Raw genomic sequence first — 13917 nt, 5'->3', positions numbered from 1 at the left:
AAACGTTTTTTTTTTTTTTTTTGAGATGGGTTCTAAACATGCTGTCCAGACTGGCCCTGAACTTGCAATCCTCCTATCTCTCCCTCCTAAGTAGAAGGAATTCTAAACTACCTCCATCTGCTTTTTAGGAAAAAGAAATTCTTTTTTGCATATGCAAATCCTATTCAGTTTACTGTTTGGAAAATTTATAGTAAAACTGCTACTCAAGTAGAAAAAAATCTGAGGCACAAATAGACTACTAAACTATAACTTAGTCATCCAGCATAGTCTCAATATCTCTAGTGACAAATTTTATCACTTTTATCTGTTTTTGGTGGTACTAGAGCTAAAACTCAGGGCAATACTCTAGTCCTAAGCTACACTCCCCAGTCCTACTCTTTTTATAAGAGTCATTTATGTATTTTTATTACCCTCCTCATTTCAAACCTTTTGAAAAGAGATGACAATAGTGATTATCTCCTTCAGTTAGATTCATTAGTTGGTAACATTTAGTCACCCAGCTATAGTCACATCAAATTAAAATTACTTTTGTTTCAATTTTAAATCCACTTCTTTTTTGGTAACAATTGTTGCTTTATGTTAATTATATATATTAAATAAGAGATAGTCTTTAAAAATTAAGGTACATAGAGCAGAATATTAAAAATGCATATATGTTGGGTCTTCATTACTGCACATTTTGGATCTTCCTATCTCTGGAAGCATTAAACATAAGGCTAGGTTATAAGATTCTGTGAGCTTTTTGCTTCCTTGGCTTGCTGGTTTCCCATGATTACACGCGATATTTTGTCTACTACATCTGAAATATTTCTAGTTCCACCCAGTCTGATGCACGCAATTCTATTCCACGTGTCTGTGCTGTCACAGGACTATGACTGAACTTCCTACACTGCCATCAGTGCATCTTCTGGGAAAGATGTAAAAAGTTTTTTTCTGGATTTTCATTAATACTTTGTTATAAATTCTAGCATTACTATCCCTACCATATTCTCTTTAGATCATGGTCTCTGTTACTTATTAATCAAAAGAGTAAACACATAAATAAGTTTCTGTCCTTACAGAACTGCTATGGTTGGTATTACTTCCCACTGAGAATCCTAACCTCCTTCCTAAGGACAGTCTAGATGATTAACTCATTAAACAATTATCCACAGAGAGCCCTCTACAAGACAGACATTGTTGCAATCCTAGAATATGTTGGTAAATGAGAAGCAAAAGTCTCTGGAGGAGTCTTCAGAGACTGACAAAACATACAAACAAACAAATAAATAAAAATTTAAAAAGTATCAAGTACACCAGATGGTAATAAATGTTACAGAGAAAAATAAAGCTGGGGAGGGGGACAAGGAGTTTCTCTAGAGAGTAGGAATGCAAGGTCATGTACTAAAGGAAAGGGCTAACAGGTAACACGAAGAAGGTCACAAAGGTGAGGAAGTAAGCTCTTTCGGATATAAGAAGAAAGAGTGTCCTAGGCAAATGGAATAGCAAATGCACAGGCCTGAAGGAAAACATATACAGTATTTGAGAAGTTGTAGGAGGCTGGATTCATTGAATCTGTTAACTAGTGTGCATGGGAGGTAGGGCCAGGAAGGGAAATGCCTACCTTAACTAAAATTTTGATTTAAAATAATCGTTTTTTTTTTTTTTAAAGCACTGATAACATACTCCTCACTTCAATACAAGGAGAGGAAAGTCAAAACACGTATTCTGCAGGTGAACTCAAAATGCAATTTAATCATAGTATGTGGGCATTATGTATTGCTGGGAGCCATTAGCCAAGTAGGTATGACAATTTCCTTGCCAGCGTACCCCATGTTGCTTAGTGGAAGGACTCGTGGAAATAGGACATTCTGCAGTGACATTGCATCTAAGGTGACCTTGCTCAAGGACCAGGGTGGATCCGGGTTTAGGGTTCGGGTTTAGGACTATCCGGGTTTAGGGTGGTTCCAGGTTTAAGGTTATTCCTGCTGGGAATAGGGCGTATCCTGCTGCCTGAGTTCCCCTTGAGTTCTCACGGGATTCAGACAGTATTTTTTGGGAGACAGAAGCCCAGTGGGGGTGAATTTGGGCAGAGAACGTGGATTTCCCCAGAACGTGATTGTAGACGGCTGGTGTGAGTTCGGGAATAAAGAGTTGCTGTTTGAATCTACAAGCTGTGTGGTGGCTCGTAATTTTGTGCCCAGCCAGACTGCGGCAATGTATATCACAAATTATTTTATATAGCTAAGAAAATTTAAGAAGCCCTACATTCAGAGAATTCCCTCTCTCAAAAAAAAAAAAAAAATCAGAATGATTACTTTCTATTCAGATGAGAAAAATCCTGCTCTCAAATTAAAATATGCTTGGGGGAGGGGGGAGTCCTTACTGTTCCTGCTGTGTCCAGGATTTCCAGCATACACTGTTGGCAATCTACTTCAACTTGCTGTTGGTAGTAAAAAGAAGAAAAAGTTAAAAAGCAACATCAAAAGTTCATTTTATTTTTCTTCCACCCCTTCACCCAAAGTACCAACTAACAACTACAAAGCATTTTTCCAGCAGTGTGCTATACTGGCTGGGACTACATTTGGTACGTACCATATAAAGAACAGGGGTCTTAAAGCACATTCTGGCAAAATGGTTAATATTAAGTGTGGATATTTTCTGACCATGATAATGATGTTTATTCGTTCTTAGGAAAACGGTACATTTTGGAATTAAAAAAAACTTCGAACAAATACAGTTCTAACAGAAAAAAAAATGCATATAGTATGAATATTCACATTCAGAGAAAATAAAGTATCATTAAATGGCTCAAAATGAATGAGATTTTGAGGTAAAGAAAATTTGCATCAAGTATATCTAAAAACAACAAATCTAAAAAGAACAAATTAAAAAAAAAAGGAAATTTGCAAACTCACTATATTCAAGTTCCTAAAATTTTAACTAACGTATTCACAAAATCTAAGATAAAAGGCAAACTCAGAAGTGTTAAATAGCACTGAGTTTAAGCATTCCTCAAGACTTGAAGAAGGTCTCTTCATTAGAAAAACACTGTTAAGGTGAAATTTCATATTCTGAATTCCATTTTCCTGCTGTCTTATAAAAGAGGAGGAGGTTGGCCTAAAGAAAGTATCAACAATCAACTGTGTGGAAAAGTTTTAATAAACAAGGAACTAAGAAAGTCGTTCAGCATTCTAAGTACAGACCTTGCTTTGTGGATAAAGATTTAACTAGCAACTTATTTTGGGAAATTTCAGTAAAGCAACGCTGTCTTCTAAAAATAGATTTATTAGTCTACAGAGTATTCTATGTCAGACAGGGATTAATGAGGTACACCTTTGGTGGTACCAGAAACTCATCATCCCACCAGGCATGGGGCAAGTAAGTAACTTGCACAATCTGCACCCAGGCATGTTTAGTGAATAATGAATCAGGTCTGTAGTTTTACTGTGTATCTAGAGCAGTTTTTTTCTCAATTTGAAGACACTGAAAATGCTCTGCCAGATGAACTTAATTCAACAAAAGTTACAGTACTATTAAAGATAAATTCTAAAAACACTTAACAAAGCAATCCTTTTCTATTTGTTAAAAGACAGGTTTAATCTTTTTTGGGGACAGGTATATATATATCTTTGCTGTTTCCCCTCAATATACCTGGAAAATAAAATTATAAAAATTCCCACAATTCTAGCTAGTCTTATAATAGATTATTATTATTGCTCTTGTCATGATCAACAATCGGATTTTTTTTTCCTTTTAAAGACAGACTTTATTTAAGAGCAGTTTTAGATTCACTGCAAAACTGAGGTGAAGATACAGAGATTTCCTATATTCTTGCTGCCTACATCAAGCATAGCCTCTTTCTACTGTCAACATCCTGGGCCAGATAGGCACATCCGTCACAACTGATGAACTTACATGGATACATCATCATCATTAGGAGCCCACAGTTTATATACAGACTGCTTTTGATATTATACAACCTATGGTTTTGACAAATTATGACATGTATCCCATTCTAGTATCAAACAGATTGTAATTTTTGAACGTCTAATAGTAAAATTTTTTAAAAATATAACTAAACAAAACATCAAAACTTTCACTCACTGGATAACTTTAAGCATAAAAGCTGAAAATATACCTACTATTTTATGCGGTTTTTGCCAACTTAAAAAAAAAATTTCCCACTAGGAAAATGTATACAGTAAAGAACAAATTACTAATCAATAACAGAACATGACACGCTCTATATGTAAGCAACACTCTATAAGAAATATTTACTAGGTGAAATTTAAAAACAGACAGCACATTTCTATTCTTCAATCTTTTAAAAAAGCAATTTCATGGATCAAGTTTTAAAGTCATAATAAAATACTCATAAGCATGCATACAGAGTTTCACATTTTACCTTTCTGTAGGAATCCTCTATCGTCGGGTCATATTTTTCAACAAAAATTCCCTGAACAAACTGAACTGTCTGAGGGGATGGAAACAGAAAAATTAAGGGCTTGGAAGAAATATTAAACCTCCTTGAATATTAATTAGCCTCAGAAAGTTCTAAATATTAAATGAAATTATGTTAAAATTCTGGGTAAATACACAAACACAAAGTATAATTATTATTTTCCACTATAAGGATGGATACATAACTAAGAGCACACTTATTAAAAAAAGATGGTCAAGTTAAAAATTTAACAATATTGCTGCAACTATTACACTGCTAAACAATTAACTATATTTAGTTTCAAAACAGATGATATAAATAAGATTCTAATTAATTAAAAAATTAAAATTCAATATTTAACCTATTACCTCTTTATATAATTATATAACTTTCATCCCTTGTTCTCAAGAGACAGAGAATGGTTCTAAATTTTTAAGTCATACCAATATGGGGAAAAAGAAAAGGGAATATAAATTTATTGAATATCTTTTATGTTCTAGGCTAGTCACTTTAAATTTATAATATCCAAGTTTACATTCACTCCCAAATAGTTATTTTTCCCATTTACTATTAGAGACTCAAACGTACCATCTTCCTGATTCCAAAGTACTAATCTTCCTATTGGAAAACACTGCCTACTCATCTTATTCAGACATTATCTACAGTAGTCCTCCCTTATCTCTGGTTTTTTTTATTACTACAACAGCAGTTACCTATAGTCAATCATGACCCAAAAACATTAAATGGAAAAAATCACAGAAATAAATAATTCATAAGTTTTAAACATCATGCCATTCTGAATAGTGTGCTGAAGTCTCATGTCATATTGCTGTGTTCCACACAAGACATGAATCATCCCTTTGCCCACTGTATCTACACTGTATATCCTATCTTCCCATTCATAGTTACTTTGTAGCCATGTCAGTTATCAGATCAACTGCTGAAGTATCATAGCACTTGTGTTCAAATGACCCGTTTTATTTAATAAAAGCCCCAAAGCATAAAAGTAGTGATATCTGCAATTAGGATGTACCAAAGAAAAGCTGCAAAGTGTTTCTCTAAAGTAAAAAAGTGAAGTTTCTCTACTTAATAAAAGAAAAAAAAAAAAACCACACAATTGTATCATACTTGTGTTTTTAAGTTATTGTTCTTAATCTCTTACTGTGCCTAATTTATAACAAACATTATCATAGCCATGCAGGTACAGGGAAAAACACAGTATAAATATTGGATTCAGTACTATCTGACATCCCCTGGGAGATTTGGAACCTATCCCCTGTAGATAAGGGGTGACTATGGTACTTTATCTCTAAAATTTCTATAAGCACGTTCTAGCAACAACACATTTTATCATTCAGTAAATGAAAAGAAGTAGAGAAGATGGTTGTGAGATATCTTCTAGGCAGCTTTAAAACAGGTCTGGTATATTACTGCCTAAAAGCAAAGGTAAACATGTAGACTGAGGTCATTTATAATTACTCAAAGGAAATATTTTCTACATTATTTGAGCTTGAGAAATATAGTAAACTTTGAACTTTTTTCTTCCTAAATTGCTATTATTCAAAGGGAATTCAAGATATAATCACACCAAAAATGATTATTAATCATCATTTTTTTTTAAGAGAGAGAGAAAGAGAATTTTAATATTTATTTTTTTAGTTTTTGGCGGACACAACATCTTTGTTTGCATGTGGTGCTGAGGATTGAACCCGGGCGCACGCATGCCAGGAGAGCGCGCTACCGCTTGAGCCACATCCCCAGCCCTATTAATCATCATTTTTAATTTTTTTTGCTACCGGGGATTGAAACTAGTGGCCATTTTAATTTTTTATTTTGAAACAGGATTTTGCTAATTTGCTTAGGGCCTTGCTAAGTTGCTGAGGCTAGCTTCGAATTTGTGATCCTCCTACCTCAGCCTCCAAAGCCGCTGGTATTACAGGAATGTGCCACCGTGACCAACTTTAATCATCATTTTTATCAAAAATTTGATCACCTCATCTTTTTGGTATGATATGATTTAAATAATATTGATCTAGGGGAAAGGGTCCCTGAGGATCATACTATTTTCCTAATGATATTAAGAGGTACTCAAGAAACTGGAAAAAGAAGGCATGAAAACCTAACTCCCTCTATAAGTCAGACATTAATGAGACTTTCAAAAATGAAAAACAACCCCACATTTCTTACTTCTGAAAGTAAAGTTTCATTACTCTTCTAAAAATGAACAGGCGTTCATACTGGATCTTATGTAATCATTTTCCTCTCCACTGGATTACTGTCTCCAACATAAAAATACGCAAACATGTTCTACTACCTCAAGTCTCCAAATTAAACATAAGCCTTCCTTAACTTCATGATCCTGCCAGCTTCTGAATATTTTCTTCTCTGTAATAGTCAAATTTCTTTAGCTGTCTGCATAGTAGTTTCATTTCCTAGTTCTCAGTTTTGCGGGGTGGGGGTGGGATAAATAGAGGAGTTGCCAGGGCTTCAACCCAGGGCCTTCCACATACTAGACAAGTGTTCCACCTCTAAGATATACCCCTAGACCCCTCTCATTTGCTTAAAAAAAATTTTTTTTGAAGTTGTAGATGGACACAATACCTCAATTCCATTTATTTATTTATTTCTTCATTCATTTATTTATTTATATGTGGTGCTGAGGGTCAAACCCAGTGCCTCACACGTGCTAGGTAAGCATTCTAGCACTGAGCTACAATTCCAGTCCCTCATTTACTCTTTAACCCACCCCAATATGGTTATGACACCACTACCTATTATCATGTCTAACTATCTCCGTGTTCCCAGATCATTTATTTCCTTTTTTCAATCCTGACTTCTGAGTAGGTAAGGATACACTCTTTTACACTGAGGTACAGAACAAGATACTATCTACACTAGCTCCCACAATCTTACTATTCTCTAAAGTTTGAGAAGTACACAGAGCTTAGTCCTGGGCTCTTCTCTCCCTGGTCTCTCCCTAGAGAACCTCATTCACTCCTATGGATTTTAAAAAAAGATCTTAGTCTACCTACCACCCTGTTCCCAACTACCCAATTCAATTCCTAAGAAGTAACTGATATTATCCATAGTTTATGTAATCTTGCAGAGATAGCGTACATATTTTATAGGTATCTCTCCTTAACCTTTACCTTTTTGTTGTTGTTGTTAAAATAAAACATAAATGGTAGTCTAAGCTGTTTGGTACCTTCTTATTTTTCCTTATCTAAATAATACATTTTAGATATCACTACATATCAGTATATGAAGAGCTGTTGCATTCCTTTAATTGGTGGGTGGTATTCTATGCTGACTATGTATTAAAATTTACTTAAGGATCCCTTACAGGTAGGCATTTAGTTTCTAAACGTTTGTCATTATCGAGTGTTGCAATGGATACCTTTGAACACATCATTTTGTCTATGTGAATCTTATGTGAGATAAATTTCTATAAAAGGAATTTCTGAATTGAAAGTTACATGTGCATTTGAAAACATAGATATTCTCAAACATTCCCACAGAGGTACTAATTTACACTCCAAATAATAATGTAATTCTCAAGAAATCAAATGACGCTGATATACTGATGGCACCCCAAAGTTTTTATTTTCTTTTTTTCTTTTTGGTACCAAGGATTGAACACAAGAGGGCTTAACCTCTGAGCCACATTCCCAGCCCTTTTTATACTTTATTTAGAGACAGGTTCTTGCTTGTTGCTAAGGGCCTCGCTAAGTTGCTGAGGCTGGCTTTGAACTCATGATTCTCTTGCCTCAGCTTCCTGAGCTGCTTCGATTACAGACACGAGCCACTGCATACGGCATAGGCTTCTTTTTTAAGCTCTTATTTTTAAGATCCATTTGTTTATTTGATGTATTTACCTGAACGTCTCACAAACTTAAAATGTATCATGACTATTTCTTTTCTTCTAGTTCTCATATCAATCCAGCACAAAATTATGTCAGTTCTACTTCCTATTTAATACTCAAATCATCTATGTGTCTTTTCTTCACACCATAGCTCCAATCCTAAGCTTTGCAAGCAATAACCTAATATACTTAATTAGTTTCCAATTTTATCCCAAATCCATTCTGAACCTCCTCAAAGTTATGGTGACCAGTCAAAATGCACTCATTCAAACATATCCACTCAAATAACTGCCCTTTTTCCACAAAAAAAAAAAAAACAACTCTGTCTTCAATGTTTTCTCACTGTTATCAGAAGTAAACTCCAAGTTCTTACACAGTTTTCAAATCATGATCTGGCCTTTGCCTACCTATTACCTCATTTCCTTCTACTCCTCCCTATTCACTCCTGCTCCAACTATACTGACCCTTCTCTCAGTTGTTCAAATGTTTAGATACACTTATGACATGCTCTCCTTTAACACTCTTCTTTCAGAACACCTCTCCCACAACTATAATCAAGCAACTCTTTGTTTAACTGTGTATTTATTATCTTTAATGAATGTTCTAAGAGAGACTGTGGCTGTTTTGGTTTACTGTTAGGACCCCCGAGTCTGACACTGTGGGAAGCTCAATAATTATTTACTGAGTGAATAAGCATGTATGCAAAATATAAATTTCATTCTACATAAGTTTGGGGTGGAGCCAGAGGAGGACTTACTCCATTACAATCTTTAATAAACAATTTCCTCCAATGGGATGTAAATTCTTAAAAATAAAAACAATCCTATTCATTTCTGAATCATGAAATTGGAGCTTAATATATACAGTATCTGATAAATGTTTGGTAAATAAAAAATAATAAAAATATGACCAATCAATATAAAACCACACATCTTTGGTTAATTCCCTGTCTCTTGTTGGATAGATACTAGGTATGTAAAATATGCCACCTTTTCCCCTTTGTGATTTTAAGTATGAAAATAAGCAAATGCCAGACTTCTGCTTTTATTATACTAATTGGTATAGTTAGGTGGCTAACTTACCAGAGCAGACTTCCCCACGCCTCCTGAACCAAGGACCACTAGCTTGTACTCACGCATGATGTGGTCTGTTTAAATACTGACAATCTGGAAAAAAAAAAAACAACACACAAATAATTTTAAAAATTAACAAATATGCTAAGAACAGTGATTTTGTTTTGTTTTGCTATTTTTTCCCCTTAATACCATTCAAGAACTTTTGTAGATTTTAGCTAGGTTTTCACAACAATAGCCAGACATTTTAATTCATGAAGATCATCAGTTATAAACCTCTTCATGTTACTTCTAAGAGTGACCAGAAAATAATAAGATTAAGACCAGTAGTTGAGGCCAGGTGTGGTGATACACGCCTATAATTGTAGGTACTTGGGAAGCTGGGGCAGGAAGATTCCAATTGAAGACCAGCATGGCAACTTAGCAAGATCCTGTCTCAGAATGTAAAAGGGCTGGTGATGTAGCTCAGTCAAGTGCTTGCCTAGCATTTGCAAGGACCTGGGTTCAATCCCCACCACCACAACAAAACAAAACAAAACACCCAATAGTTGTGTTATAACTATAATCATGAATCCAATTCTTTTTAAAGCCATAACTTAAACCATCTATGTACTTTCTTGAAACAGTCACTCATGAGCTTTAATATAAAGTATATGCTATTTGCCTGCACATCAGACAGTAATTTTATATCATATTATAGCTAAACCATGTAAAATGTCATCTTGAAAATTATTAGGATAGAAATACGATAGATCAGATGAAACTGTTACATTTATCAGCAGGTGTTAATAATATACTTAAGGCTCAAAAGGCTGCAGAAAATAAAAGGAACATAAACTTTATTTTTTTTATCTTCATGGCTATACTAAAAGATTAAAAAGACAGTAAATAATTTCCAGTGGCCTTGGTGGAGTAACAAGGATCACACTTTTCATTCCATAGTAAACAGCTAGAACACTTGGCCATAATAATCAAATTCCTAAAAAAAGATAGCAAAGAGAGAGAGAAAAAAAGATCTTTTAAGTTTTTTAAGATAAAAAGTTTAGAAAAGAACAAAGTTTAGTTAGGAACAAAGTTAAACTAATATGCATCCCTGAATAAAAGTCAAAAAGAAGCAGGGCATGGTGGTGCATGCCTGTAATCCCAGCAGCTCAGGAGGCTGAGTCAAGAGGATCACAAGTTCAAAGCCAGCTGCAGCAACTTAGGCCCTAAGAAACTTAGTGAGGCCCCATCTCAAAATAGAAACTAAAAAGGGCTGCAGATATGGCTCAGTGGTTAAGAGGCCCAGGGTAAAAAAAAAAAAAGCCAAAAAGAAAAGTATATAATCATTGTCAATCTTTGACATATATTAAAAAAAGAAAAAATCATAACGCTTTATACATCAGGCATTAAACTCACCCCAGACAGTACAGCCTCAGACCTCTTGATGAAGCTGCAGAATCCCCTGCTCCAGAGAGTAGGATGTTTAGTGCTATGCTGGGGTGAGTGTTCAGTAGCTTACTGCATTGGAAAGGGTAACTGAGAACAATCCCGATGTGAGGAACCGATATTCTGAAGTATTTAGTCAAAGTTCAAGGACAGTGAACCTTGAATCAGCATACCAACTCTAAGGCTTCTGTTCATTCACTGCCAAAGTATGAAACAAACGAAGAAGATCTCTCTTCAAACTTAAAAATGTGCCTCAGAAATTGAAGCCTTCTGATTAAGTATGTGAGGTGATGGATATATTAATTAGCTTGATTTAATCATTCCATGATGTGTTCATATACCAAAACACCACAGTGTACCCCACAAGTAGATACAATTATATTTCAATTTTAAAAAGATAGAGATTGATGAGCTGCAGGTGTGGCTCAGTGCATGCTTAGCATATGTGAGGTCATGCGCCATTCTAGCAGCATTAAAAAAAAAAGTGAAAATGAAAAAGAAGACGATAAACAAAAATACAGACTTCTTGGAAAGCCATTAAGACAGAAAAAAATGGACCATCTTTAAGATATGGAAAAAACAGTCAATATAGAAAGCTAAATAAATACAATGACTATATTCTTCAGGAATCAAAGTAAAATAAAGATTTTTTTTTTAGATTCCTTCCTTAAAAATAAAGAAAAAGGAGAAATAAATTCATCAGCAAACTTAAATGGTGAATGAGAATAAATCTCAATGATTCAATAATCACTTAAATTTTATGCAAACAAATTGGAAAGTCTAGAGAAAAGAGTCAAATTTCTGGACAAAATTAAACCAAGAGGATATTAAAAAAAACTCTAAATAAGCCAATAACTAGTAATAAGATTCAATCAGTAATAAAAATTCTCCAAGGAAAAGCCCAGGACCAAATGTCATCACAGCTGAATTTTACCAAAATTTAAAGAAGAATGAATACCAATGCTCCTCAATCTCTTCCATAAAACAGAAAGGGAAGGAAACTTTACAAACTTGCTCTACAAAGCCAGCATGACTCTGCTACCAAGACCTGACAAGGAAACAAGAAAACTATACAATAATATCCCCAATGAATACAGATGCAAAAATTCAACAATACTTGTAAATTGAATTCAACAGCACATTAAAAAGATCATATACAAAGATCAAGCTGGTTTCATTCCAATGATGCTAGTTCAACATATGCAAATCAATAAACATAATACATCATTTAATAGAATCAAGGATAAAAATCCGATGAGCATCTCAATATATGTAGAAAAAGTGATAAAATTCAACATTCCTTCATGATTAAAAAGCCCTGAGTAATTTAAACAGGTCATACCTCATCATAATAAAGGCCATATATGACAAACCTGGAGCCAACATCATTCTCAATGGGGAAAAACTGAAAGTACTCCTCAAAGATCAGGTACAAGACCAGGGTGTCTACACTTACCATTCATATTCAATGGAGTACTAGAAATTTTAGCCAGAGAAATTATGCAAGAGAAAGAAACAAAATGTATACAAATAAGTAATGAGGAAGTAAAATTAAACCTGTTTGCAGATAAGATGATGTAACCATTAAAGAAATAAGAGACGTGACTCAATAGCTGAAATAAAATATTTTAAAAATTAAAAGAAACTTAAAAATACTTCAATTCAAAGTAAGAAAAAATGCAAACAAGACTAAAACCAAATACATAATTGCATCAATGCAAACCATCCAAACACTCCCAATTCAAAGGCAAGATAAAAAAGCAAGACCTAACTACATGTCCCTTCAAGAAACAAACTTCTGAATAAGAATATAGGGAAAGTTAAGAGTAAGATTTACTAGTGACAAAGTTGCTGCTAATATTATTCCTGTAGTTTGTTGCCTGAATTCAATATAAAAGGAAATATCAAATTTCATTCAGAGGTTAAGGGGGAAAAAAAGTGTGTGTGTGTGTGTGTTTAATACAAGTGCTGGGGATTTTAGATTAAGAATCTTTACCTATTTTAGGCAGTTATTAGCATTTTAGGTTACTCTAGTCTGACTATTCTCAAACAGGTTTCAGGTCTTCTTCATGCTCCTTCTTCTTCTTCTTTTAGTTGAAGTTGGCCACAATACCTCTAGTTTATTTGTTTTTATGTGGTGTTGAGGATCGAACTCAGCCACGTGCTAGGTGAGCGCTGTACCACAACCCCAGCCCCTATTCTTACATTCAAGAGTGTTAGTATTTAATATAGGTCCTCAGGAATGAATGGATTTTTTTTCAAGTGCTTTCTTTGTTCTTACTCTATATGTCTATTCTAAAGTAGAAGGGCATGGCAGAGGAAAGCTGCTCAGCTCATGACAACAAGGAAGGGGGGGAGGGGGAGAGGCACAATATCACACTAAACCAGGCATAATAGGTTCTAGCCTATGCAAAAGGAAGAAGTAAAACTGTTCTTTATTCATAGATGACATGATGCTGTATGCTGAAAATTCTAAGGAATATACAAAGAAGTTGTCAGACTGATAAATGAATTTAGCAAAGTTGCAGGATAAAAGGTTGATACAAAAATAAAAGAGCAACTGAATATCTATATATCAAAGAACTGAAAAATGAGATTAAAAAATAATATAATTTACAAAAGCATCCAATAAGAAATAAACTACTTACAAATGAATTTAACAAACTATGGGCAAGGCGCGTGCGCACACACACACAAACACACACAAAACAAGGCTGAAAGAAATTAAAGACCTAAAGACAGATATGCTATATTATGTTAAGACATGCCTATATTGTTAAGATGTCAATTCTCTTTGTGTTGATCTACAAATTCCATGCAATCCCAATCAGCAGATTTCATTTTTTGTGTAGAAACTTACAAGGTAACAATTATGGTTTATACCTGGATTGTCCCCCAAAGGCCCATTTCGAAAGCTGACCTCAAAAGCATCAGTGTTCAGAGATGAGGTTCATGGGCGGTAACTGGATTGTGAGGACTCTGACCTCATCCATAAGAGGGATTTATAATTTGAGTGGACTAGTGGGAGGTGGTAGAAGGGAGTGGGTTCCTGGGAACATGCCCTTGGGGACTATATCTTGTCCCCAGATCCCCACCTACACCCCCCCCCCCCAACGGTGGGTATGCCTCT

The 13917-nt window shown here is 34.7% G+C and overlaps 1 protein-coding gene across 5 annotated transcripts in view; it reads right to left on the bottom strand.

The window, feature by feature from the left end:
* The window catches only part of Rap1a (RAP1A, member of RAS oncogene family), a 76970-nt gene that overhangs the window by 11171 nt on the left and 51882 nt on the right, over positions 1–13917 (bottom strand). For 4 of the 5 annotated variants that reach the window (XR_007351738.1, XM_048814515.1, XM_048814514.1 and 1 more), the window contains exons 2-4: positions 9369–9452; positions 4388–4456; positions 2366–2422 (exon numbers count right to left, since the gene is read on the bottom strand). Coding sequence is in view for 4 of the 5 variants with exons in the window: in XM_048814515.1 (XP_048670472.1) it covers positions 2366–2422; positions 4388–4456; positions 9369–9425 (183 nt within the window). In the remaining variant the exon portion in view is untranslated. Of the gene's footprint in view, positions 1–2365; positions 2423–4387; positions 4457–9368; positions 9453–13917 lie in introns of those variants that run through there. The other variant, XM_015502176.2, reaches the window with a different exon arrangement.

The sequence above is a fragment of the Marmota marmota genome, unplaced genomic scaffold (genome assembly GCF_001458135.2).
Source record: "Marmota marmota marmota unplaced genomic scaffold, marMar, whole genome shotgun sequence".
NCBI lineage: Eukaryota > Metazoa > Chordata > Mammalia > Rodentia > Sciuridae > Marmota > Marmota marmota.
Note: the sequence above shows the minus strand (reverse complement) of the source record. Positions and strands in the feature narration are given on the sequence as shown.